General features: G+C 40.8%; 2 protein-coding genes across 13 annotated transcripts in view; one reads left to right on the plus strand and one right to left on the minus strand.

The window, feature by feature from the left end:
- LOC135115435 (activating transcription factor 7-interacting protein 1-like) overlaps positions 1-13965 on the plus strand; it is a 25752-nt gene extending 11787 nt beyond the window's left edge. For 3 of the 10 annotated variants that reach the window (XM_064032224.1, XM_064032223.1, XM_064032222.1), the window contains exons 2-14: positions 372-1209; positions 4922-5260; positions 6206-6346; positions 6863-6982; positions 7294-7374; positions 7535-7763; positions 8112-8336; positions 8670-8767; positions 9691-9771; positions 10606-10779; positions 10959-11064; positions 11385-11551; positions 12519-13965. In XM_064032224.1, the coding sequence (XP_063888294.1) occupies positions 541-1209; positions 4922-5260; positions 6206-6346; positions 6863-6982; positions 7294-7374; positions 7535-7763; positions 8112-8336; positions 8670-8767; positions 9691-9771; positions 10606-10779; positions 10959-11064; positions 11385-11551; positions 12519-12623 (2535 nt within the window). In that variant the 5' untranslated portion in view covers positions 372-540 and the 3' untranslated portion in view covers positions 12624-13965. Of the gene's footprint in view, positions 1-371; positions 1210-2261; positions 2552-3053; positions 3126-4921; positions 5261-6205; positions 6347-6862; positions 6983-7293; positions 7375-7534; positions 7764-8111; positions 8337-8669; positions 8768-9690; positions 9772-10605; positions 10780-10958; positions 11065-11384; positions 11552-12518 lie in introns of those variants that run through there. The other 7 variants (XM_064032227.1, XM_064032226.1, XM_064032229.1 and 4 more) reach the window with 6 other exon arrangements.
- A 271-nt stretch (positions 13966-14236) lies between these two features.
- Positions 14237-26001, minus strand: LOC135115437 (histone-lysine N-methyltransferase 2D-like). 3 transcript variants are annotated; one of them, XM_064032232.1, is made up of 8 exons: positions 25861-26001; positions 23102-24427; positions 22558-22719; positions 21972-22097; positions 21215-21397; positions 20683-20829; positions 19890-20389; positions 14237-18257 (listed from the first exon to the last, which is right to left on the minus strand). In XM_064032232.1, exons 2-8 carry the CDS (start codon positions 24383-24385, stop codon positions 18242-18244), a joined length of 2418 nt encoding a protein of 805 aa, XP_063888302.1. In that variant the 5' UTR covers positions 24386-24427; positions 25861-26001; the 3' UTR covers positions 14237-18241. The 3 variants fall into 3 exon arrangements, with proteins under 3 accessions (XP_063888302.1, XP_063888303.1, XP_063888304.1); XM_064032233.1 differs by having other exon boundaries at positions 25781-25926; XM_064032234.1 differs by lacking the exon at positions 25861-26001 and adding an exon at positions 25572-25590.
- Positions 26002-26177: the final 176 nt, after the last annotated feature.

Below are 26177 nucleotides of genomic sequence, written 5' to 3' on the forward strand. Positions count from 1 at the left end.
ATTCCCTGTTAACCCAGCAGCAAGTAGGTACGGGATATAACCCGAGGGGTTGTGACCAGCAGACGTTCGTAGGTGATTGAATGACACACACACACACACACACACACACACACACACACACACACTTGAACGGTGTTCTCTTAATGTGGCAATCGCTTGTGGTTGAAAGCATTTTTTCAAGTAATTGTTTTGTGAATTGATACAAAACTTGTCGAAAGGCAGGACATTGTTTTTTTTTTTTTTATGTCCATCATACAAGTAGTCAAGTAATCATAGTTTATATGTTAGATGTTTTACTGTTGTTAGCTGAATAAATATACGATTTGCGTTATAGGTACAGTATTAATGAAGGACGTGTGTCTTACTCACAGGTCTGCTGGGTACGAGGAACAGCAGCGCTGGTGGTGATAGCGCGAACATAGTAGTGGTGTCTAGTGGCGGGAGCGACATACTCACCCTGCCCGTCTCCACCCTCCTCGATCCATTCCCCCTTACCCCGCTCACACCTGCTCCGTCCGCTCTTCTCCCCTTCCACCAGCCATGAAGGATCTAGACACTGCCGGCGCCCCCATGATATCTGTCCCCGCGGGGGTTTTGAAGGAGTTTATGTCACCAGCTAACTCCAGAACACCGACTCCACCTCCGCCGGCCTCATCATCCACCAACGTCACCACTACAACAGACACCACAGTCCTCTCCCCTGCCCAGTCACCGTCCCTGGCCACCAGCATCACCAATGGGCCTGGCACACCAAATAGCACCAACACTAATAATGGTATTGTGAAGAGCAGAACACCCACCCCCACGCCCACCTCCAGAACAGCATCTCCAGTTTTAACGCTGCCCATATCGAAAAATTCGATCACTTTAAGGTCAGCGACTGCCCCCATTCACATTAACGGAAAGATGGAAGTGAAGGACGAGGAGGAGGAAGAGGACAAAGATGAAAAGAATAATATTACGATGAAAAAAGAGGAAGTTGAGGAAAGCATGGATTCGACTGAGGTCAAAAGCGAGACGTCAAGTCCAATGGTGAATGGTACAGCGTCTCCACAACCACCTTCATCCGTGTCATCCACCGCCTCCGCTTCCTCGCCATCTCCAGCCCAAGTTACAGTTGGGGTGAAGAGGCCCAGTGAAGACGAGGACAACAAACCAGACCTTAAGAAGGTTCGCGTGGTCTCCTCTCACAATAAGCACGGATTTAAGGTAAATGTGCTTTTATTGTTTTCATATGACTGATTTGGGCTTTTTCTCCTCGCACTCCACAATCCCACACGTTATAACTTCCAAAGCTAGCGTGGTGTGTTAACTGCACCTCCCTTCCCCATCCTCACTATCTATCTCTTGAGGGTGTGGGCTCATACATACTGTTCATGCTAATGACAGATGAAATATAGTTAATCCGTCCTGTAAGACGTGGCACTTCTTAGTGATGTTAAGGTATGGTGATTGTCAAAATATGGCTACGAGTTGCTATTTTATTCACATTTTCATTTGTAATATAAGAATTCTTAAAGAAGTTAATTGTCCTATAATTAACAAAGGAAACTACTGGGTAGCTGACCTGTGCATGTTATGACGGCTTTACTAGATCTTGAAAAAAACTTGTTTGTGCTTCTAGATATCCATGACGTGAGTGTGATTAAATGCGAAATGTGCAGTATACATATACTTGTTAAATGAATGACGAGTGACTTTTTTCAGTGACAAGTATGATGATTTAGTGTACACATTGACAAGCTTGTTGAATGTCACTCTGATGCTTGATTGTTGGCGTCATCTGTCAGATGGACGCGATGGTATTTTACTTTTTGTGGACACTGAATAAGTGCCTTACCTTGCAGTCCTGTACTACATATGACAAGCGTTTCCTTAGTAACGTTTATCTGAATTTATATCTTTTTTATCTGATAGATATTCATTGACAGCTTGATTGCTGCCCTTATGATGGTCAACAGCATCGCCAGAATACATGCGCATACGAGGTTATCGTTTTTATGGAAGTTCCTTGTAATTAGGAACTGCCTTTTGTTTGGATAGAAGGGGACGATTTTGAATGTAATTTTTGTCCGACATAATATTTGTGTTAACCATAATCAGTAGTACATAGTTAATGCACGTGAGGTGCATTTTTGTGACTACAGTACAAATAAGAGAATCCCTTACCTGGCAACACTGGAGTAAGAACGGGCGGAGGGAGAGAGAGGGGAGAAGGGAGGGGGGGGGGGAGGGAAGAGTCGAAATTGACGCTGGTGGCTGGTGCCGGTGGTGCGGCGGCCGCGGGAGCTGCGCGATGCGGCTGAGGGTGCTCGCCGGTTGGCGCCGTGTTTGGTGACTGGTTGGGTGGTTTGTTGGTTTGATAATGCGTCGACACTTCCGCAAGAAGCAATTAAGAATAATGGCTGCCCACGCACGCCGGATAAAGGCTCGGAGAAGAAGGGAAATGCGGGAAAATAGTATAAATGCAGCCTCCATTGTTCCCCGACTCCAAGATACGGTGGACTCCAGTGGGGCAGGAGTTCTACCTCCTCCAGTCTCTGAGCCCAAGGTGTGGGTAGTAGCCTTTTATAGCCACTGTTCTGAGATTGTGGCGGCCCCTGATGTTGCACGAGTGTGAGGGAGCGTTTTGACAGTAGTGTGATGAGTGATGTCTGTATTTTTAAAAAGTCGTGTGCCATGGCTTGTTTACCACTCTGCAAGAATTTGAGTTGCCTGTGAGTGGGTACAGTGCGTGCAGTATTGACTGCCATGCGATGGCTTGGTGCTTGTTACATATCAGCGTGGCAGTGATTATTGGACGACGCGAAATATTTCTTGGTATATGTAACACAAATCTTTTGAAAATGAAATCAAAACTGCCGCCAAATGAGACAGGAAAACAGCTATGCTTTAGGAGATCGTCACGTCACAAGGCGCGCTTTTAGTACGTGAGTTTGCGCACAAAACACTGACGTGAAAATAGCTTGCTTTCAGCCATTGTTCCTGAAGGGAGAGTGTGCCACATTACTAATATAGCTTTATTGTAGCTTAACGAAGTAATTTAAAGCTTTGCTTGTTTCATCTATATGATTCTCAGTTTAATAGTTTATGTATCTATCAGCTTGGCTGACATCTCTTTAAAGGTGGGTAGCCAAGACAAGGCGTCTGAAAACCGCCAACCAAAACCAAGGTTTAAGAATTTAAATACATTTTGGCAGGAGCTTTCTCTTTCAAACAGTGGATGAATTAATTATTAATCAGGTTTTTGTGTTTTATATATATATATATATATATATATATATATATATATATATATATATATATATATATATATATATATATATATATATATATATATATATATATATATATATATATATATATATATATATATATATATATATATATATATATATTACACATTAACAGCTTAAATATCAATATATTCACACGCTGTTTCAAACTTTTGTTCATTACAAAGAAGATGAATTAGAAACAAGATGAAAAGAAAATGCAGTTTGAAAATAGATATTATATAAAACATTGAAGTTTTTATAACAGTCACAGTTTTCTAGTCTCTCCATACCTTGCAGTACATTAATTAGGTATTTTATAGGAAACTGTGTGAGGTTGTGTCTCTTCATATCATTAAAATTATCAGTTGCATTAGAACGGAAGCAAGATACTAATGAGGCTACAACATGCATCCACTCCCTCTTCCTTGCTGATCAGGTGCATGTGCAGCAGGTTTGCCACCAACTTGTTCAGTTGCACTCTTTTTAAAGGCTGAAATCCTGTGATTTGACCTTTGAATTAGAATAATAAAAAGATACAAATTTTATTGTATTTGTACAATGATTTGATTGCAATGTATTTGTACAGTTGCAGTACTTTTCTACCATGAATTGGAGGATAAGACCTTTCCAAAAGGGATTAGCCTGTGCTTTCAGAGGGTGTCTGGCTCTTGACGCTTTCTCGCCCGAAGTTCCAGTAATTTCTTTGGGTTACGGTGCTCTCTCCCAAAGTTTCAGACTCCAAGTGTGTTTGATAGTCATCTTTTTGGGATTCAGGATATTGCCCAGTGACCTGAATGTTTAATGAGTTGGCTGTGAGAGTGTATGTTAGTGTGTAGTAAATGCAGTGGATGCTAAAAGGTAGACCCACAGTGAAATAGGAAGATAGAGTGGTAGAGCATTTGAGAGGGAGGGAAGAAAGCAGAATGAGAGGATTAGACCTTGCAAGGATAAGAGGGAATGGAGGTGTCCATCACAGCCCTCCCTTTGCTTGGAGCAGTTGTCATATAGAGGTAGATTAATTTTTAAAAAGTTCAGAAAATAGGTTCAAGTGGAATACAAATGGATGGTTCTAAGAGTGGGCAAAAGTATGTGGATCAGATGTTCTAAGTTAAGAAAATGTGTGAAAAATACTCAGAAAAAGAACAGTATTTTAGGATAAAAAAGAAAGTGTATGGTCTAAGATGGGTCTTCAAATTGAGGTACCATTTTTGCTGCTGCTCTCTGTGCTTCTTCCAGTTTCCATATAGACTTCTCTTACAATGTACCATTGTAGCATTATTTTTCTCATCATTTTTTCATCCAAATAAGTGAATACCACGTGTGTGTGTGTGTGTGTGTGTGTGTGTGTGTGTGTGTGTGTGTGTGTGTGTGTGTGTGTGTGTGTGTGTGTGTGATTCATTCACCTACAGACTATGCCAAGTTCACACATAGTTGTTGAGTATGTGATGTAGAGGTTGGGACCTTTTTATGCGGAATTGTAAATAATTGCAAGCATTGAGATGTTTGTTGTGAGTTACCTGACTTGTTTGGGAGGAAGTCGGAAAAATCTTTAAGTAGGACTTGAATTACATATGTGGTCAGTCCAGTACGTATCCCACTGTTCCTCTTCACTCCTCTCTCTGTTTCCCTCTGTCTCCTCCCAGAATCGGAACATCACAGTCAAGGAAGTGAATAAGGCACTTGACCTTGAGTCCAAGAAGATCCAGGAGGCCAATAAGTGGAACAACCAGAGCCTTGTGACTCTGAGCCGCATCAAAAATGGTATTGCAGTGCTCAATGGGGAGAAACCTGCCAGCACAGACTCTCCCTCCCATTCCCCTTCTTCTACCCCTTCCCCCTTGTCTGCTGTAGTTCAGGAAGGGGAGGATACGGCAAATCCCAACCCTCCGGAGCAGACTCCCGTCCCAATCCAGGAACAAGATTCAGCAGACAAGGAGAATCAAAAGTCCACTCGTGGCAAGGAGACGAAGCTTACCAAAAATGTGAGAGTGCTATTATTATTATGGTCTTCTCTCTAGTAGTTTTTTTTTTAAGTGTTGTCCAATGTATTGCTTTTGTGTTAAATATATTTTTCTTTGCTTTTCATTCACTATTTTCATTCAGAATTAACAAATTTCTTTTCATTACATTTTATTTCATCTTGTTTTTTTTTTAGTTCTAAGACTGACTACATTGATTTAACAGACCAGCTGACACTTTTTACACATTTCTTGGATATGTATAGCTAGATATAATGGGTTGATTTGGAAGTTATTCCCCTGCCATGTGTACGTACATGCTGACAGTGCTGCAGATTGATTGAAACTAACATTAGTACTTCTGTGACAATGATACTGGCTAGTACCTTGGCCTGTATTTTTAAGCTCTTTGAACTCCCATAAGGAGTGTTGAAAAGTTAGGTGTTACATAGCAGGTTCTCATGGATGTTTTTCCCATTGATGGTAAAGAATTCTAGCTAAACTGTTTATCTTGGAATCATTAAAGTATCTTTGGAAATTTGAATTATTTCATCTTCATTGTTAAAAGTAGAGAAGATTATTGGATAAAATGGTTGTGAATGCAGTGGTTTGGTGTTTGTTTCCTTTGACACAATCATTAGCCTCTTGGCAATTGTGGTTGTGTTATAGTTCAAGTCTAATACAAGTTGTCTCTAATTAATCTGAAGGACAGAGCAATTAAGGCATGTTTATAAGTCTTATAAGTTATGAAGAGGCTGTTTTGAGTATTGCATTTGCTGGAACATAGATTTGGATTAATTCTTTGGAGCTTTGTGATCACATCAGTGGGATTAATGAATTTCAGTCTTATTTGAGTTTTATTTTGTGCTAAGCAGTAAGGATTTTTACTTGCATTCTGTGTAAGAAGCCTCTTATTATAATTTTCATTAGCAGTGAACAGTTCTTTCAATAGCTACTAATACTTTACAGGGATTGAAAGATGCCATTCTGCGAGTTTTCAGTGACAACACTCTCTATGGTTCCGAACTGGGCAACCTCAAACAGATGTGTGAGAAGCTCACCTCCACCCTAGAGAGCAACATGAGGAAGGTGGCACAGTTCCACAAGGAGGTGAGAAGACCAGTGTGGAGTTTGGAGGGTACTGGCAAAACATTTGTTTGGTCTGTTTATTCTATCCAAATCAAATCATGACACTGTCATAACAGAAAAAATATTTTATGGTTATATACCTCTCAAAAGACTTGGGTTATTTACCATAGGGAAATTACAGCCATTGGTTAATAGTGCAAGAAGTATCCTAAAATTCTGATTTTTGTCTGGAAGTTATTTATTTATATTTGCTGCATTAACATTACCAAGGGAGTCTCTCTCTCTCTCTCTCTCTCTCTCTCTCTCTCTCTCTCTCTCTCTCTCTCTCTCTCTCTCTCTCTCTCTCTCTCTCTCTCTCTCTCTCTCTCTGGTTAATGGATTGGTTTAGGCTGTGGCCCTTTAAAATATACATATAGAGACTTAATGAATACAGATATTTGGAGAAATGCTTATTTTCTTACTTTAGCAGACTGACTCTGACCTTTTTAGGTAGTAGTGTAATTGGTAAAGGTTTTCAGAACCTACTTCTCTTTATAGATTGAGGACCTTCGTAAGGTGACAACTCGGTTGGCAGCAGAGCACCAGGCAAGGAAAGGGCAGTATGTTGCCCCTATCAGGATCAAGAGGTCTGTGGGCATCCAGGCAGCTCCCCACATTGTGAGTTCCTTTACCCAAGCCTTCTTGCTTCTTGTACTTACTGTCTTCCACTAGTCTTTCTTTCATATTTTGAAGTAGTAAGGATTCTTCATTTGATGAGATTTCAAATTGTGTTTCCAGATATTTCTTCAAACCTCTAACATTCATAGCCTGTAAGTTCTAATCAGCCCACATTTATTTTAATCCTACTTTTTTTCTCCACCTGCTCGAGTAAATGAGGCAACTATTTTAATACTTTCAGAATTTCCCATTGATTTTGGTACCTTCTATCTTTTGAGAATGAAAAATTACTAATATTGATGTCTTTTCAGATCAACAAGGGCATCATGCATGCTAGTGTGAGTGGTGGCAACATCAAAACCATCGCTCCTCGCACTTCCAATATGGTTGGAGTAAGTAGATGTTCTCTCATGCTTGGGGTCAACAGGGCCTTAGTCATAAAATTGCTGATCTATACTAGAAAATTTAGCTGTGACAGAAGGTAGTCAAAACTGTGACTGATAAATACTGTTAACTTGGATTCTTGCATTTCTTGACACACTTGTCTTTCAGGTGTTACCATCTTCAGTGGGGCAAAACCTTGTTCCGGGGAGCACACTGGGCATCATCACCACTTCGGCAGGCATTGCAAAACCAGGGACTCTGACAGGGATCCCTACAGGTACTCCAGTGCTTCCTGGGGGTACTCCAGCCAATCTTGGCACTGCTGTGAGGGCACCTAATGGCCAGATCATGATGATGGCACCAGCAGCCACCATGCAGCCTCTTGCCAGACCTCCTGGTGAGTTTTAGGCTGCCAATGATGGGTGTGAGGAGTAGAATGCTTGTGTGTGTCTGCATTTTTTAAGTTATTTGAGTTATTCAGCTACAATCTTAATTTTTATGTCTCCTCCTTGCTTGTAGAATAGAAGCCGCTATATTATGCAGTTCTTTTTAATTATATTTTTCCGTCAGTTTATTGCGTTTTTTTTTTTTTTTTTTTTTTGTGTGTGTGTGTGTGTGTGTGTGTGCGTACTCAGTGTTGTCATGTTTTATCCTAACAATGGCTTGTGTACACACTGCACAGTTCCTGCCTATCTCCATTACTGCATATTTCACTCATCAATTAGAGCTCCCTTCTTTCCTCCAGGGGTAAATGCCACCACAGCCGTACTTCCAGTGGCACAGGGGCGGGTGGTACGGGCTCCCCTAGGAAACCTGGCATCAGTGGCGCCCCAGGCAGGCCCTCTGATTGGCACCCAGCGGCCCATCCTCATCCAGAATGATAAGGGTGCTGCTGCTGCCCCCACCTTACAAACAACACTGCCAGCAGGGAGAAGTGGAGGAGTGATAGACTTAACTGATGAGGATGAGGGTGAGGATAAAAATAGTTAGGCAGGGGGAGACTAATGAATTCATGATTGCCAGGCAGGTCATTCTGTATGGAAGGAAAATGAGAGAAGGAAAGAGAGGAATGATTTGAAAATGGCAAGGAGAGGGAGAAGGTAAAGGTGATAGAAGGAATGGATTTAAGAAAAATGTATCAAGAGTTTAGTATTAAGATAGGTAACATAAATGTAACGAGTTGCTCAGTATGCTTTAAATGACATACTGGAATTTGTGTAATTACTAATATAACAATCAAGAGAGACTAAAGGCTGAGGTAGGACCTTGTACCCATTATAAGAAATTGTTTTTTCACCAACAGGAGCCAAGGGAGTTGTTAACCGGAATAGCTTAGTGCCAAAACCAGGTGCATTGGTTAAGGTGCCAACGACCGCCACAGCACAGCTTGTTCCTCTACAGGTGAGTGAGAAGAGAATTTGGGTTAGAATAGTGGCTTGCTAGAGTGAACTCCTCATATTTGTGCTTTGCTTTCTACTGCTGATTTCCTGGAGTAGTTTGATGTAAAAGAAAGACTTTTTAAAGCTGGAGTTTTGATTTCTTGGAAATTCATTTTGTCAAGATGGCAATCCAGTATTGGAGGTATGGGAGATTCAGTGGGTGTGGAACATTCCTGTGTAGTAGCAGTAGTAGTTGTATTATGTTCATTCCAGTGGTTCATTTAGGTTCAATAAAGGATTCATTGAGTGTGTGTTGGCTGTGATATCTAGGGGTATTATAAATGCGTAGATTTCCTTCATAGATACATTGTTGTGTCTTATAATTTGGTTTTTGCATTTTTATATGTGAAATATATACTATATTTAATAAGTTATAATAACACATGACACCTGTACACTTGCTGTTGAAATTCCCACTTATTGTCTTTCCATCCATGCATCCCATATGATGCATTTAAATGTTCTGCCCAAGTTTCATCCATTTTGGACATTGATGTTAAGATGGTGAATACCTCTTTCCAAGGCCTGAAAGTTTTTGGTAGGTTTGACATTTTGGATAAGTCTTTGGATGTCTTCAAGTTGAAATCTGTGTGTAAACCATAATTATACAGTGCAGTGATTTCTTTGTCAAAATTTGTAAAGGATGCTGTTAAGTATTGCTGATGCTGTTGTTACACTTCGTAAGTGCCGCCTGTGTGTTTTGATTGGTGTCTTTGTTTTCTTAATTTCATCATCCAGTGACAGAACACACACACACACACACACACACACACACACACACACACACACACACACACACACACACACACACACACACACACACACAAAGTCATTTGTATGGTGCACACACTCATCCAGTGGCCCTGTCCTCCTCCCTCCACGCAGGCGGGAGGTGTTGGACAGGTGGTGCTGCTGCCAAACACCTCTGGAGGCCAGCCCACTACTGCTCTTATTGTCAGCCAAGTGGTGAGTCTACATTCTGTCATCACTCATGCTATCAGCAGTGTGTTCCCTCCTACATCACTCTTCTTTGCCTATCAGATCTCTTTTTTAGTACACTTAATATTTTTCCTGAAGCTTCCTGCTTTTTTAAGCTTGGCAATAGGGAGTGGTAGAACTGTTCTAGTATACCTCCTGGATTGGACATAACTTGGCACATTTAGAAAATAAACCAAAATTGGACAATCTGCCCTGGCAAGTAGAATAGTGTATACAGAAGATTGCATGACATTCATTTCAGTTCAGGGATAAAATAGATCCCATGTTGCAGGAGGAACTTGCAAGTGCTTGCACAGTACTTGGAATTCCAATAATGTTCATTCTTATAACACCACAAATCCTTGCTGTGTTTATTTAATTAAATTTGGTTGATTGAGAAAAGAGAAATGTGTAAAGCTTGTGTATATCTAATTTTTGTAATTATGTATTATTGTATTTACTTTGCCCCCTATCCTAAGGAGAGCCTTCTTGGTTTTAGGGTGTCTCTAATGCCTTATGCAGTGTTGAATTATAAAAAAAATTGTTGTAATAACTATGAATTCAAGGCCTCAGCTTCCCAAGGTGGGTCTTTCCTTTGGAAACTTGGTTTTCATTTTCATACTTATATTCTGATCTTGCAACTTTTTTTTTTAGTTAATGTGAGAAGTGTGTACACACACACACACACACACACACACACACACACACACACACACACACACACACACACACACACACACACACACACACACACACACACACACACACACACACACACACATATCTTATTGTTTCTCACTTTATTGTTTCTCTTGTGACCAGTCCACCGGACAGTCCCTGGAGAGTATTGGCAACCCAGCAGTGGCGCAGGCACGCATGAGCACCGTCGTCAACCACACATCCAGCACAGCCCGAGTCCAGGGCACCACACCACCAGCCACAGTCAGATCCACCCCCACTACCCCCTCACCCACCACTACAATACCAAGCACTCCGGTAAGCTTTTGAAATTTGTCCTATATTTTATTGTATACATTTTCTGACCCTGTTGTATAATATCCTTGTGTAAATTCAGCTATCTCATGTTCACTGTCTTGAATCTTCTCTTAAAGAGGCAGCCCCTTCTATTTTTTATTTTTGACCTTAGTTTAATATGTTACTGTTTTGCCTTTCAGATGAGACATCCTGCACCCTTACCCAAGACTCCTTTCCAGCAAGTGGGAGGGATATCCAAGAAGTTGCCACCTCAGCCCACACTCAAACTGTCTCACAAAGACAGCAGTGAGTGCTCTTAATATTTGTGTTTATTATTATTTGTAATTACTCCTGCATCACATTTTTATCATCATGATAATTATGCTGCTGCTAAGTGTAATTTTAATTTTGAAAATATTGCATTTGGTTTTGTAATAATTATTTTATTCATCTTTGGCCATATATTGTTTAACTTTTTTCCTCTTTATCTGCTAACTATCCCACTTTTCTCCCCTTTTTTAGGTTCTTATAATCATCATAGAAATGCAATCTTATCATTTCTTCATCTCCATCATTCCCAGTTTTCCTTAATTTTCTAGCACCACCATTCCTCTCGTTGTCCACAGGCATTGTTCTCTCCTGGACGATGGCCAAAACAGAGGACCATGAGACTATTGCTTCCTACCAGTTGTACGCTTACCAGGAAGGGGCTGCTCCACCAAGTGCTAATTTGTGGAAGAAGGTGGGCAGTGTCAAAGCCCTGGAGTTGCCCATGGCCTGTACACTAACTCAGGTAAGACTGGCAAAAGAAAATTATTGAGGAAGGACAGATTCTCTTTCATGTCTATGGCTGGGAATATTATTATAATAAATGTTGCTTTAGATGAGAAGGGCACAATGTTTCTAAGATGTCCCCTCCAAAAAAAGTGGAAATTTATTTACAAATGAATATGTGATTACAAAGTTACAGTAAAATCCCTCTTATCCGGCATCAACGGGACCGCCGACATGCCGGATACTTGAATAGAAGTGAAATTATGTCCACAATCACCACCCTACACTACATTCACGCATCTTACCATAACAAAGATCAGCTGATCTTAATCAGCAGCTGATCTGATCAGCTGCTTAAGTGTAAGCATAACACGCTTCCTCTTTTCTACAACTTTAGGCATGATGAAGGCGTCAGGCGATAAACAGTGCACACATGGGACTGAGTCACTGAGTGAACACAGTGCAGTGGGCCACGGGTGGCGCAAAGCAGTGCGCTCTGGTGGCGAGGGGACAAAGTATGCCTCGTGTGGGAATTTTAATTGATTTTATGAGTACACATTGATTTTTTATTGATTTTAAGGCTCGGGGAAAAATGTGCCGGATACTCGAATGCCGGATGAGAGGGATTTTACTGTATTTGTAATTATTAGTTTTTACCTCATTGATTTCAATGTTGTCATTGTAAAAAAAAGATTAAGAGTGAAGGCTTTGTAAAAGAAAGTGTATATAAGTTAAGTTCAAGGTGCTAATTGGAGAGGAAGGTCACTAAGATGGAAGGATAGGGTGAAGATGTGTATGAAAAAGGTGGTAGTAGAAGCAAGGTGCTTGAACAAGCAAGAAGGCAATGTTGGGATGCAAACATGATGTAGCCAGCCCCTTAGGAGATTTAGGAGATGCTCCTAGAATTCAAGGCATCAGAGAGGTTAAACCTTGAAAAGGTGGTTGTAAGTACACTGACTCAGGCTATTCCCTTTTCTCTCCTGCAGTTCATGCCTGGACATGTTTACCACTTTGCTGTGCGTGCTGTCGATACCAAGAGCCGGCTGGGGCCTTTTTCTGAACCCAGGAGCATAAGGCTGGACAAAAAGTGATCCTCATCACAACCTCATAATGCCACCCTCACACCTCATAAAGCCACTTCCACCTCCATTCCATTACTTGAGCCTCCTCTAAGCTCCAGTGTCACCCCATTACCTGGCTCTTGAGTTTCCCAGTGACTGATTGTCTGGCTTGTGCTGAGGCAAGAGGTGGCATGCTGGTGTTAGTCTCAGTTGTATTGAACTGAGTGAATTTCCAGGTCATCTCTGCTACTGTTAAACATTATGCTACTTGTGTGTATTCATGTTCATGCACACAAACCATCACACATTGGCAGTTCAACAGAAGAGGTGACAAGATACTCAGGTCAGCATTGTAGTAGTATTTATTGTTGGTGCTCTCTCAGGCTGATGGCTTGGGTGAGTGTTTACTTCATGTCTTGTGTTCATGTTTTTCATATCAATTTTTCTCATGGCCCCAGGTCTGATGAGGAAACCCTCAGTATGCATTGGCTGCAGTATTTTAGGAGCAGGTTCTTGGGTGTTTCTTCGCAGGTGGGCTTTATCATCATCACCTTCATCTCTATCATCATCACTACCATCATCATTGCCATCATCAGCCCACATTGGGGTCTTGTGGATGGTTGCAGTATTAACATCTATTTTTCCTTCATGCAAAAGAGGATGAAATTCTGTGGATTTTTTTTTTTACACTCTCAGTTGAGTGAGGAAAGTCTACATTTGCATGCTTTTATCAAATATTACTTAGTGAAGTGGCAAAGTCACAGTGTTAGGACTACTAGTATCTTAATTTTTTGTAAAAAGAAAGGAGTATGTGTTAGATGTCTGTAAACACACAATGCTCATATAAAGCCACATTTAATTACCTGAAAATGTGGTGACTGTAAAACAGAAATATTGTACCTCCACTGCCTCATTTGTATCTCACAGTTGTCTTGCCAGATGTGAGATATGTGGTAACTGCCATTCATTTTGTTTGGTTTGTATGGGTATGGAGGATGGCAGCGAGAGCTGTGCTGTACTGCCTCATCGCCCACTCATGTTGTGTGCTGCATTCATCCAAAGTTTTTAGCCAGACACTAAAAACATTTATCCCTAATTTAAATATGTTTATGGATAGGTTTTGCATCAGAATTTTCAGATTCAAATACAACAATGAACTGATTTATAATTTTTTATGGGTGGATGTCATGCCTCAGCTGCAAGAGGGTGGTTGGTAGGTGACAGTCCTACATGCACAGCAAATGGGAGATGTTGCTACCTCCACCCATGGAAGATGGAGTGTGAATGTTTTTTGGAAGATGGAGTATGAATGTTTTTTTCTATGATGTACATTCAAAAGTGATGTCATTTATTTAATAAACATTAATGTTAATTACACTGTTATTAACATGGGATATCTCATATTTTTTTATGTATGCATATGTATTGATATCTTTACCAGTTTAACATCCTCTTGAAGACTTCTGTTGATCAAAAGGTCATACCTGGTTTCATTGCAAGGATGTAAACCAGGTCCCCTTTTACAGTATGTAGGGAAAGCAATGACAGTATTCTTTTGATCGAAACAGTGTGCAGCAGGGCAATGACCCCCTACCACACGGGATTAGCACAAAATCTGTCACTTTAAGATGAAAGAGAAGCAGTTTATTTCAGATTTTTTATTACAATGATGAACTATGCAAAGAAACTTGGCAGAAGCTGTCTACATCACATCAGTTTACAAGAATAATAGTCATTGACCTCATTTGTCTGTCTGTCCTCTAACAAAAAAATTAGTAATTGTCCTATGCTATGTCTTGCTAATATCTTAATCTAATTATGACCTGTATGCATCATGTTACTCTGAGAAGCACTGAGATATTTGTAACACTGATGTTTACACTACACTTCATCCTCAAGATGGAAGATACGTACAAGTTTTCCTTAAGTATATTTCTTCATTTGTATATTGTCCTAAAACACTAGAAGATTATTTATTGTTCATATGACAAATGTTCGTATATCTCCCTTTCTACTCCAAGCAAATCCGGAGAAAAGGTTGAAATGTATGGAGACTCCAGCATGGAAGTATTATTCTGCAACTTCTCCAGCTCCTAAATGTCAGCAACATTTCTTTAGTCATACATTTTATCATGCATACAAACATCTGGACACATCCACACAGTATAGGAAATTTGTGAGACAGTATTTACTTGAACATTTCAAAATGTCTTCATACTCAACAAAATTATTCTTCCCAAACATTTCACAGCTGCCTTGATCAAATTCAGTGCATAATCCAAGTTGTGAAGGATTATTGCACATCATACACTGGCACATTCTGTAATCTCTCCACATGCAAAACATGAAGCAGCTGTGCCACTTTGAAGGTGGGAAACAAGCATGCACAGTGATGTAGCAGCAGTACAGCATCCTAGTGGTCATATGTCAAGTAACCTACTGTGTTCACCCCCACTGTGTTGTTTTTCTTCAATTTTTAAGTCCTCAAATCTACTGACGGCCCCCTAACAAAACCTGACAACTAGTGGTCTTAGCAGGTGAGAGAACTTAAGACTGATGGAACACTGAACACGGTAGACGTAAATGTGTCAAGTTATTCGACTACAAACCATGATTGTGCACACGTGATCTAGAAGTAAACATCTTTAAGCTTAACTAACCAGATTTAGAAATATTTATTTTGAAATCCGTCTCCAGATTATGATTTTCATTTTAAGTATAACTATGATAAATGCAGTGAGTAGCTTGTGCCTTAAAATTACAACAAATAAAAGAACATCTATTATTGTTTCATATGTCCTTGCTGTGGTGCCAGTTTCAATTAGCTGATCATTATTTGCTTTCACCAAGGCTTGGGCAAGATAAATTGACTATGGCACATCCATGTAGGCTGCATAAGATAAAGTAACAGAAAAATGGAAGTACCACATATTGGGGTGAATGCATCATTTCATATGAAGTCAAATGTGAATCATGTTGATTAAATCATGTTTAGTTGAAGTGAGTTATTACTCTAGTTGAAGTGAAATATTACTCTAAAACTGTCAATACATAAAAACAATTCAAGTATGTATAACCATATTGAAATTGACCATGCATACCAAAATGTGCTGAGTATCATGCTTTCTTGACAAAACTATTATAAAGGTGAACAGAAGGTGAAGCTGTTCATTAACTCATTATACATAGTTTTAGCATTTTCTTTTCTACTTTCACAACCTCTGGAAATTAAAGCTAATAAAAATCACATACGTACCAATATAAAATCATGCTCTCAAGAACCATACTGGATGAACACAACCAGCTTCACAAAAACCAATAGGACTCAAATTTTATTGTGCAGTTTTTTGACTTTTCACCTGACTTTATTTTCTTTGCAATTTGCACTTTTATCTGACTGAACAGTTCACGTTACATTTGATTTAAAGGGAGTGAAGTAAAGGTTACAAAAGGCACCACACATTCCCTGAAATGTGTTGTCTTCCCAGAACCATAATCACTATTTCCCTCACAAGTGTGTTTGGGACTCAAGTCAATTCAAGTAAATGAGATTCCCATTGCTTTGTATGATTCATACTGAAATTTTTTTTTATCTAATTTTCATTCATTCATCCATTCAACCTGTCTGTCTCTACATTTACTTGGAAATTAATTTCTATAATGGCTTCTACTTCTTTTCTTAACCTAATGTGGCACAGATTTCTAATTCACTGTCCTCCCTCCTCTCTCCCCATCCTGGCTGCAATCAGCAGATGAAACACCATAATTCCTGCCATGCACAAAAAATAAATCACAGCAGGAATTAGTGGTGTTGCTCCACATAATTTTTCTATTCTCAAGTCAGGGATTCTTTTGCTTGTACATTTTCTCACAGCAACTAATCCATGGAATATTAGGATGGATTTTTGAGCAAAATGCATCTTCATAATTACAATTTTGATTAACTCCTTAATTTATTTCTGGATGTCACAGATGATTTCAAAGATTATTATTATTATTATTATTATTATTATTATTATTATTATTATTATTATTTATATGATCTGTGGTCTTGTTGCAATTTGGAGTTATAAAATAAACCATGGATACATTATGCTCATTAACAGTGATTGTGTCTCAGAGCAGTAGCTTCAATGTCAGTCAACAGTTAGGAAGGTAAAAACCAAGCAAGAAATGCAGCCCTTCAGAGCATGCCTTCTCCTTTTACAGCCTGAGGGTTGGTTGGAAGATGACAGGAGAGGAGGCAGAAAATACAATTTCCCTAAAGGTCCACAGTAAAACACCAAGACATATCACATCCACTCTTAGCTGCCATGCTGAACAGAACAAGACTATGGGCAAGAAAAGAGATCAAAGAAAGGAAGTCGCTTTAACTTCTAAATATCCTCATGCAATTTTTCAAGAGAAAAGAGAAAATACCAGTGAATGTTTTCATAAGAAAATTCATTGAGTTTCCTGTCTTAGTCCCTGCTGATAATTAAAAACTTGGAGAGTAAGATTTTCTGGATGATTTCATGGGATTGAGAGATAAGAATTTTTTACATTACTATCATCTCTACACTAAGGCAGGGGTGCACAAGTAACTTTTGCTGCTGTGACTTTGGTGGTCACAACCAGTTCAAAAGTTTAACTGTGTTACAATGGCGCATCATGCACAGATGACTGGTGGCTATCTCTCACCTATGGATGAGGTCTTACTGGAACACATTTAATTTCCAAAACAGACTGCAGTAACAAAAGTCACTTAAGTGCACCAGGCCTTACTCAATGTTTCTGCCTCCCAGCCTTCAGCGGCACAATGATATCCAAAGACCCGAGTATACTGTACTATGATAGAAAATCTTAAAGTAAGCACATAACTTATGGAATGTATGAGAAATCCTTGTAACGCCCTAGCTTCCTAGCATAATATTCTGCATTTTCCCCTACTGGCTCTATCCCTAACAAAATATATTTCTCTGCTTTTACTTTTATGATGGATTGCAAACATGGCATTCATCACCTTGGAGAGATACACTCACACATCACATCCAGTTATTTTTTAATGTAAGTTATATATATATATATATATATATATATATATCCTAGCAGCACATGTTGACATTTCCACTAATGCCACAGCGACCAGTAAGATGGAGGATGCACCTCTGCACCTCACACCCTGGCCAGTGTTACAGTAAGATCTGGAACAATATAATACTGATGTGCTATATGTCAATGCCCCTTCATTTATTTTTTCAATTTCCACTCAGATCATTTGAATTAGCTTCCATCAAAGGCTTCTAACATACTACATACTTACATAGGTACATACATACATATATGATACATGATAATTACTGATTGACTGTGTGCATGTGTGTTTATAGTAAAATATAATGTTTTCAGCAGGTATGACAAAAAAAATAAATAAAAATAAATAAATAAATAAATAAAATAAAAATGGGTGGGGCAGATTACATTAGTAGACACACCAGTGAGTGCTCCCTTTCTCTCTCTCTTCTCTTCCTGCTGTGTGTAAGACCTTAATATGCATATGGAAGCTCACACAATAAAATGGACCCCCTTAGTTAAAACACTTATCACAGAATTAGGGTTGATTTTTGTAGTGTCTGCTGTCCAACTCAGGATGATCAAGAGGCTCTCAGTCAGTCCCACTTCCAGCTGGAAGAGAAGAGGAGTTCTTTCCTAGCTGCCCCATGGCTATTTGAGTTGTGGTTTGATTGCTGCTGTAGGAGTACTGGGATACATTGTGGATTCCTACTTTTATCAATATTTTTTGCTTCTATCCCACACTTACTGCTGGTTATGTTTTCTTTCACCATATTTTCATACCTTCAATCCTGCCTTTTTTCTCTCTCTCTGATTTATCCGAGATGATTAATACTCCTATATCTCATTTTCTTCCTATTCCTTAAAGTATTATTTTATTGCCCATCAACTTATTTAAACAAAATAATTCACTACTATTTGCTCTTTGATTTACCTGAGATTGAGACAAATTAGTAAATATATTTCATACCCTTCTCTTCACTTCTCAAATAAATCCATTATTACTTTTCTATGTCTGGTCTCACAACATGATCAGTAAGGTTACTTTTGCATTGTACCTTACTGTAACAATTATTATTTGCATACCAATAGACAAATGGTATAGTTTCTTGTGCTGCATGGATCATGCACTGATTGAGGCAACATGAAAGGAAACTATGCACACACACACACACACACACACACACACACACACACACACACACACACACACACACACACACAGAACAGCAACTTCAAGCCAGTAGGAAATCATGTAAATTACAAGTGAGATTCAGGCAATAGTTTGAAATTAGGTGTGTCATCCTAAGATGAAAACTTTTAGTGTTCTGCCTGAACAGTCCTGTCCTATGGTCACTCTCAATTATCAGATTCAATTCTCTTTGCCTGACAATTAACTCTGATTGCTGATGACTTCTTCAGTTTGATAAAAATAGACAATTTTTGTGTATAATTTTAAAAGATACAATTGGTAAATTATTTTTCTGAAAGTTTAGAATATAATTTTAAAAGATATCACAAACAACAAAGGGATAGATTGAACAATTAAAACATTTTAGTGTCAGTAATTTAATTCCTGCTAAGTGAAGTCACCTTGGTTTACTCAAATGAAATACAAAGTCTCAGAATGTCATAAGCAATCAAAGGGTTGACTTGGTAAGTGTCCCTGAACTCATCTTCTCTATCACTGTTAAAGCTAACTGCATAACTACTTCCCAAAATGTTTTTTTGCCTTTGTTAATTATTTCATGTTAAAAATCCATTCAACTCAGCGTACCATTCGAAGGCTTTTCAGTCACATGGGGTATTTTCAAGTCTTTGTCCACAATAACCAATGCTTGCTTAATAGCACCTTTCATAATGACACCAGAACAAATAATTACACCTTTAAAGCTCCACTTCCTCTGCTTCCAACTAATTCTTTGTTGAGAGAGCTACTCAGAGAAAATAGTAATACACTGAAACTCTTCATCAGAGAAGAGGTGGTGCCTAAAAGTTTCAGGGCAGAGCTTAAAGAGCAGAATACATCTTCTAATCCCACTACAAAAGATGCATTAACAATTGCTTTTATTAAATATGAATTTCAGCCTGGATTATGATGAATCATAACATCAATGTTATCAGACATTTTCCTTCTTGGAAACCATGCAACATTAAAATGCCTCTAAAAAACACAACACTTATCCTCTCTCTCTTTCTCTCTCTCTCTCTCACACATACACACACACACACACACACACCTACTGGTGGAAGGTGTTCTCCTTCATCCCAGCCATGAAGTAGGCAGGACTCTCCAGCATCTTCTGGCAGGGAGGGATCTGGTTCATGTGTGGGGGGGCCATTGTCTGGTGGGGTTCCAGGTAATGGCCTGGGAAGTAAATGTCCCCATTGGGTATGTAGGCATGAGGGGGCTCCTGCATGGTGGCCCCATGTGCTGGGGGGGGTGGCGGGGTGCAGTGGGGGTGGATGTGGCTCATGGGTGGCGGTGGAGGTGTGTACATGGTCTTGCCATTTGCACTTGTTCCTGTGTCTGCTTTCCCATTTTGCTTTTTCTTGTTGGAGCCTCGGGCCTTCTTGGTCTTGGTGGTGGTGTTGGTGTTGGTGTATGGCTGTGTCTGGTGGTGTGGGTGTGAGTGGTGTGGCTGGTGTGGCTGTTGGTCTGACGGACTGACCTGTCCATTGGGTGACTTGACGGGACGCAGGTGCTTCCCCCGGCGGTCCGGCTCAGGCACCAGCGCTCCATCCTGAAGGTGGTGATGGTGGTGGATCAAAGATCAACGAAAAGAACAGACTAATGTAAAAAAATCCACATCTATCAATAATTTATATCACTTTTATAAACAAAAAAAATACTGAAAAGATAAAAAGTTAAACAGATGAAAACTAACAAAGGAGAGAGAAAAAAAGAGAGGACACTTTAATGAATGATCTTATATTTCCAAAATAAAGAAAGAAAATGGCAAAAATTCAACAATCTTAAGCAGCACACACACACACACACACACACACACACACACACACACACACACACACACACCTTCATCTGGTGGAAGAGTGTGCGAAGTCGCTTGTCACTGGTCAGGCCATGGCAGCTCATGAAGGCACGCTTGCACACCCTCAAGTGCTTGCCGTTGATGCGCACGAAGTACTCAAAGGTGTTCTGGCGCCGCGACTCCTCCGCCGGCTGGGGGAGAGGGGGAAGATGGAGGAAATTTCTACCTCTTACAAAGTTTGTTGTTGATACTTCACCTTTTCTTCTTGTCTTTTCATCTTTATTTTTTCCTCTCTATCCACCATCTTTTTCTCTTTTTACATCTCTCTCTCTCTCTCTCTCTCTCTCTCACAAACATAAACAATAAAAAAGAAGACACGAAATAAGATTATACAGAAATACCCTTCCAAAAACAAGAGCAATGGATCAGATCAGTGGAATATCTTACCAGTGGAAGTGACGTGTGCAAACAATACATTAAGGAAAACATGATATCTTAGTATAAAAGGACAAGACATTACAAGCTCGTGTCAATCCTGCCCAAATCCACACTAGACACCTCGTCACACCAACATACCTTCTTGGTGTAGCGTCGCTTAACGTCACACAGCTTGAGGCAGGTGAAGAGATACGAGTTCTGCAGATTGAAGTCACTCAGGTCCCAGAAGTTATTGAAGATCTCGAGTATCTTGGAACCCATGCGCTCCCAGCACTTGAGGGGACAGTGACAGGGTGGGCCGATTATCCGAGCACCCACCACCTGTGTTAGGGAGGCAGAGATTAGTGGTGATCATGGAGGAGGAGGAGTATGGTGGTAGTAGTAGTAGTAGTAGTAATTATAGTATAGTAATTATAGTAATAGTAGTATTTTTTATGGAAATATTCTAAAACATTTATCTGCACATGTGAGTTATGCACTTGTACGTTGCAACAAAGAATAATGAAATCCTCACTTTACAAACTGATATAAACTGAATGTTCATAAGTAACATTTCATTTTCTTTTCTGTGATACCAGTGATTTTATTTTAGAGCCTTGTGAAGTGTGAAAAATAAAGAGACAGTTTCAACTGCAGCAAACAGTCAGCTCTGCATCTCTTATCCCTTTTACTGTGATGCGAAACAAATGACAGTGCCATGAAATCTTTACAAGTATCTATAATGAAGAGGGGGATTAAAAAGAATAGACGTTTCAATTTCTACCCAATTTAAAGATTGCAGGAGGCTGTAGAACAAGTAAAGATGTCTCAGAGTTATTTGTAATCAAGGAAAGATGTACCAAATAGCAAGGAAAAGGGTTAACTGAGGAGGACATAGCACAGCCTCCCTCCTCACCTTTCCCAGGCGGTTGACGTACTCCCGGCCTGAGTTCCGGTTTAGTTTAATCCGCTGCCTCTTCTGCTTGAGCTGGTTGATGGCCTCCTCACTCTCCCTCTTGATACGGTTGAGTGACGTGTCAATCTGTGGTGGGGGAAGAGGTGGTGGTGACAGCTCGGTGTAGGTGCTGGGAAACTGCTTATAGTGGTATTATGACAAACCTAAGTCTGTTAACATCCCATAATCTTTACCAATACAAAAGTCTTTTAAAGGTTAAAGGAGGTATGATGGGTACTCTCTAAAACCAAAACCCTAGAAGTGCAGCATCTTCCTTCAATCTTAAGTTCTTTGATCCACTAATGATCTCTATATACAACTGGATAAGTGACACATTCTAAGGTCAGGGGACTCATGAGTGAAGGAAAAGAAGTAAACTCAGCCTGCGTGAATACAGGTTACTTGATTTCTGACAAAGACTGTACAAGTGAACTGTAATTTATTGACTTGTAATGGTGCAACTGAATTCAAGATTTCTGCCTGACAAGAATGGGAAAAATCTATGGTAAAATTTTAATGTGATTCTATCTCTCTCTCTCTCTCTCACCATTGGGCCATTCTTAGGATCAATGTGAATAATATTTTTCTTTGGTACGACGATGCGTTTTCTCTTGACTCGCCGTGCTTTCTTCACTGGCTGCTTCTTCTCTCTCTCCTTCTTCTTCTTCCACGGCCGCCGCCACGTCCTCTTCACGGGCACTGGCTTCACCTGGGAGGGGGAGCAGTGTGAATGTTGACAGTATTGACAGTGGTATATTTTTCCCTTCATCACACCACAGTCAGTAAAAATGACACTCCCTCCCCTGTTGTTTTCCCATCTGCATATTTTCTCTCCTGACATAATTCTCCCCTTGACAATCTAGACTTTCCTCTTGTAGATATTTCCTTCTCCATACATTTCTATCTCCTTATTTATTTAACTCCCAAACCTAACCTGAAAAAAGCAGTGATGGATTCAGTTTGTAGTAGTAAAAAATACAATGCTACCAAATACAAAGTGAATGTCTGCAAGGCATCACATCAAAAGGGAAACATGGGCAGCAAAGTCAACAGGGAGGAAAAAGTCCAGAGGGAAGCAACCACCCACTCACATCTTCACTGCTTGCTGCTCCATTAGTGACTGGTGTGGCAGAGGTGGTGGTGGTGGTTGTGGTGGTAGTTGCCGCTGTTTGTGGTACCAGGGTTGTCTGGTTGCTATTGCTGCTGTTGATGTTAGTGTTGTTGCTAGTGGCGGTGCTGTTGATGATGCCATTGCTGCTGCCAATGGCGGTGTTGATGGTATTGGAGGTGGCGCCATTGTTGCTCTTGTTGACAATGACTATGAGAGGTGGGGGGACCGAGGCAGGCGTGGCAGTGGTGGTGATGGGACACGAGGCCACCACCTTGTTGCCTGACACACCTGTGGCTGTTGCATGCTGTACCGCCACAGGCAGCTGCAGACTGTTGACAATCTGAACGCTGCTGACTGAAGTGAGGATCTGCTGTGGCTGGGAGTGTGGTGGTGGTGCCTGCTGCTGCTGCTGCTGCTGTTGCTGTTGGACTTGCTGAATTTGTTGCTGTACATGTTGCTGTGCTTGCTGCTGTTTTTGTTGTTCCTGGGCCTGCTGTACCTGCTGTTGCTGTTGCTGTTGTTGCTGCTGCTGCTGCACCTGCTGCTGTTGCTGTTGTGCTTGTTGTTGTTGCTGTTGTTGTGCTTGCTGTTGTAGATGCTGATGTATTTGCTGTAATGTTTGTACTTGTTGCTGTTGAAGCTGTTTTGCCTGCTGCTGCTGCTGCTGAGTTTGCTGCTGTTGTTGCTGCTGTGACTGCATCATCTGTGTCTGCTGCTGCTGCTGCTGCTGAGTTTGCTGTTGCTGGACCTGTTGCTGCTGCTGGTGCTGTTGCATGAGCTGCTGCTGTGCCATTGGCTGCTGTGCTGTGGCCTGCTGGACAGCCATCTGCTGCTGCTGGAGGAGCCTGGGCTGGGTGTGGGGCTGTGGGTGCAGGTGTGGGTGCTGCTGCTGCTGCTGCTGCTGCTGCTGCTGCTGGACGTGTGGGTGTGGCACCATCTGTGCCACCACCGTCTGGGGCTGCAGGTGGCCATGCTGAGGTGCCGTGCTGGTGGTCACCCCGGCCAAGCTCACCAGGGATGCAACCTGTGGCATTGGGAGGGAGGTGGCAGCAGTAGCAGCTGTCAACTGCTGAGTGTGGCGTGGCTGTGCTTGTGAGGCTTGCTGCTGCTGCTGTTGCTGCTGCTGCTGTTGCTGCTGTTGTTGCTGCTCCTCCTCTTTAACATGGTGGTGAGCTGTCTGGCCCTCCTGCACCACCTCACAAAACTGCAGTGGGGAGAACAGGTCCTGGGAAAATCCCGAAGTGTCTGGCGCAGGCTCCGCCATCACTCAGCTCCTAGTCACCTCTCAGCGGCCCATCAGCATTCTCTGCCAGGTGACATGTGAGAGAAGGATTGATGTCACCAATTGCATCTTATGTCCTACTCTTCTCTTGATACTAAAATTGATGAGATGTGAGAGAAAGCTGCTTAATACTACTGAGAATTACACTCTCTGTCTTGATGTTTAAAGTATGTCTGAAGTGTAAGACTGTCCTCAGGGGCACACTGTGCCTTTCCTTTGCCATGTTGCTGTGAACACATGAGTGGACAATTCAAAATTTATGGAAGACAGTGAAAATACAAAAAAAAAAAAAAAATTGTTTACTATGTTTAACAATCACTACTTAGGCTTTCACTTTCATTTGATCTTATTTAATTCTTTCATCAAACTCCTCTGGTTAGGTCAGGTTAGGTTAGGTTAATGTCATAAATAGGGCTTCAAAAAGGGCAAAACCCCCTGGTTAGATTAAGTTAAGTAAAATTAGGTTAGGGTAGATATTTCCCCAGTTTTTAAAACATGGTGGCTCATCCTTAGACTTTTTTTTATAAATGTCCAAATTTGGCTTCCCCCACACTGAAACCCCACTTTGCCACCAGGTATCTAAGCTTGTTTGATATTATAAAGAATTACAAAGTAGTTTAATATTATAGAAAATATAAATAAATAAATACATTTAATAGAATAAAATGAGAGAGAGAGAGAGAGAGAGAGAGAGAGAGAGAGAGAGAGAGAGAGAGAGAGAGAGAGAGAGAGAGAGAATCACTTGTGCCATCATATATCAAGACATTCCTGTCTCATGGCACATTCATGGCAGGCTGCGTGATAACAACCAGGGCGTGACAAGAAGCAATGGGCACAGGCTTGACACACTACAAAGGGGAAACCGAATGAAACTGAGCATCAAATTTAAGGAATCGTAACTGGAAAAAGCCTCGGTAATCAGACCATCGTGGTATAGTCAAAAGGGTGCTATACTTGAAGCTTATGTCAGTTAATGAATGGGGATGGGAGGATACAGGTGTAGTGTAGAACCTCCCGCATCGTCCCTTGTGTTCTGGTGTTCTTATTCAAAACAGTGGTGTTTGCCGGGCCTCGCACTTATGCCCTTCTCGCCCTCAGCCTCACCCCGCCATGATGCTTACTGCCTTTCTGCCATCCACGCCCACTTATCTCGCCCATTTTCACCTACTTCCTGACTCCTGGCGACAAATCTAACCCTATGCACTCAATCCCCAGCCTCCACAGCATCCCTGAGACCACTTTCGTTCTCAACAAGGGATCGGAACACACTAAAAATCACGTTTGTCAAATAATGTTTAAAGGTCAGAGAGGCGAGACCCGACCACCTCACCAAAGGGACACAACCCACACTTATCTTGCCCCCCAGGCCACGTTTACCTGTCATTTCAACCCCATGGAGTCTTTTCCGGGTATTATTAAGGGTGGCAAGGTCCAAGGCGCTGGTGTCTATTTCCTACCTTGAATAAACGTGTGAAATAACAAGCGTCTCAGAGCGTCTTGGCGAGGGAGAAGAGGCGCTGCAGGCAAACTATTCATCATTTTCTTCTTTTTTACGGTATACAAATGTCCTACATCACTTAGGTTTCCTGTATAATATTTTTTACATCACCAGCCACCTTTGCGCTGGTTTGCATGTGCGTTTAAGAGGCTTATTTCGTGTTACGGGGTGTTTTTCAAGATGTTATGGTGCCTGTGCGAGTTGCGGCCTATAAACAATGGTTCCTGTGTTGTTGTTTCTCGATGAGTCTTGCGAGGAGCATCAAATAAAACACTT

Source organism: Scylla paramamosain, chromosome 29 (assembly GCF_035594125.1).
Source record: "Scylla paramamosain isolate STU-SP2022 chromosome 29, ASM3559412v1, whole genome shotgun sequence".
NCBI lineage: Eukaryota > Metazoa > Arthropoda > Malacostraca > Decapoda > Portunidae > Scylla > Scylla paramamosain.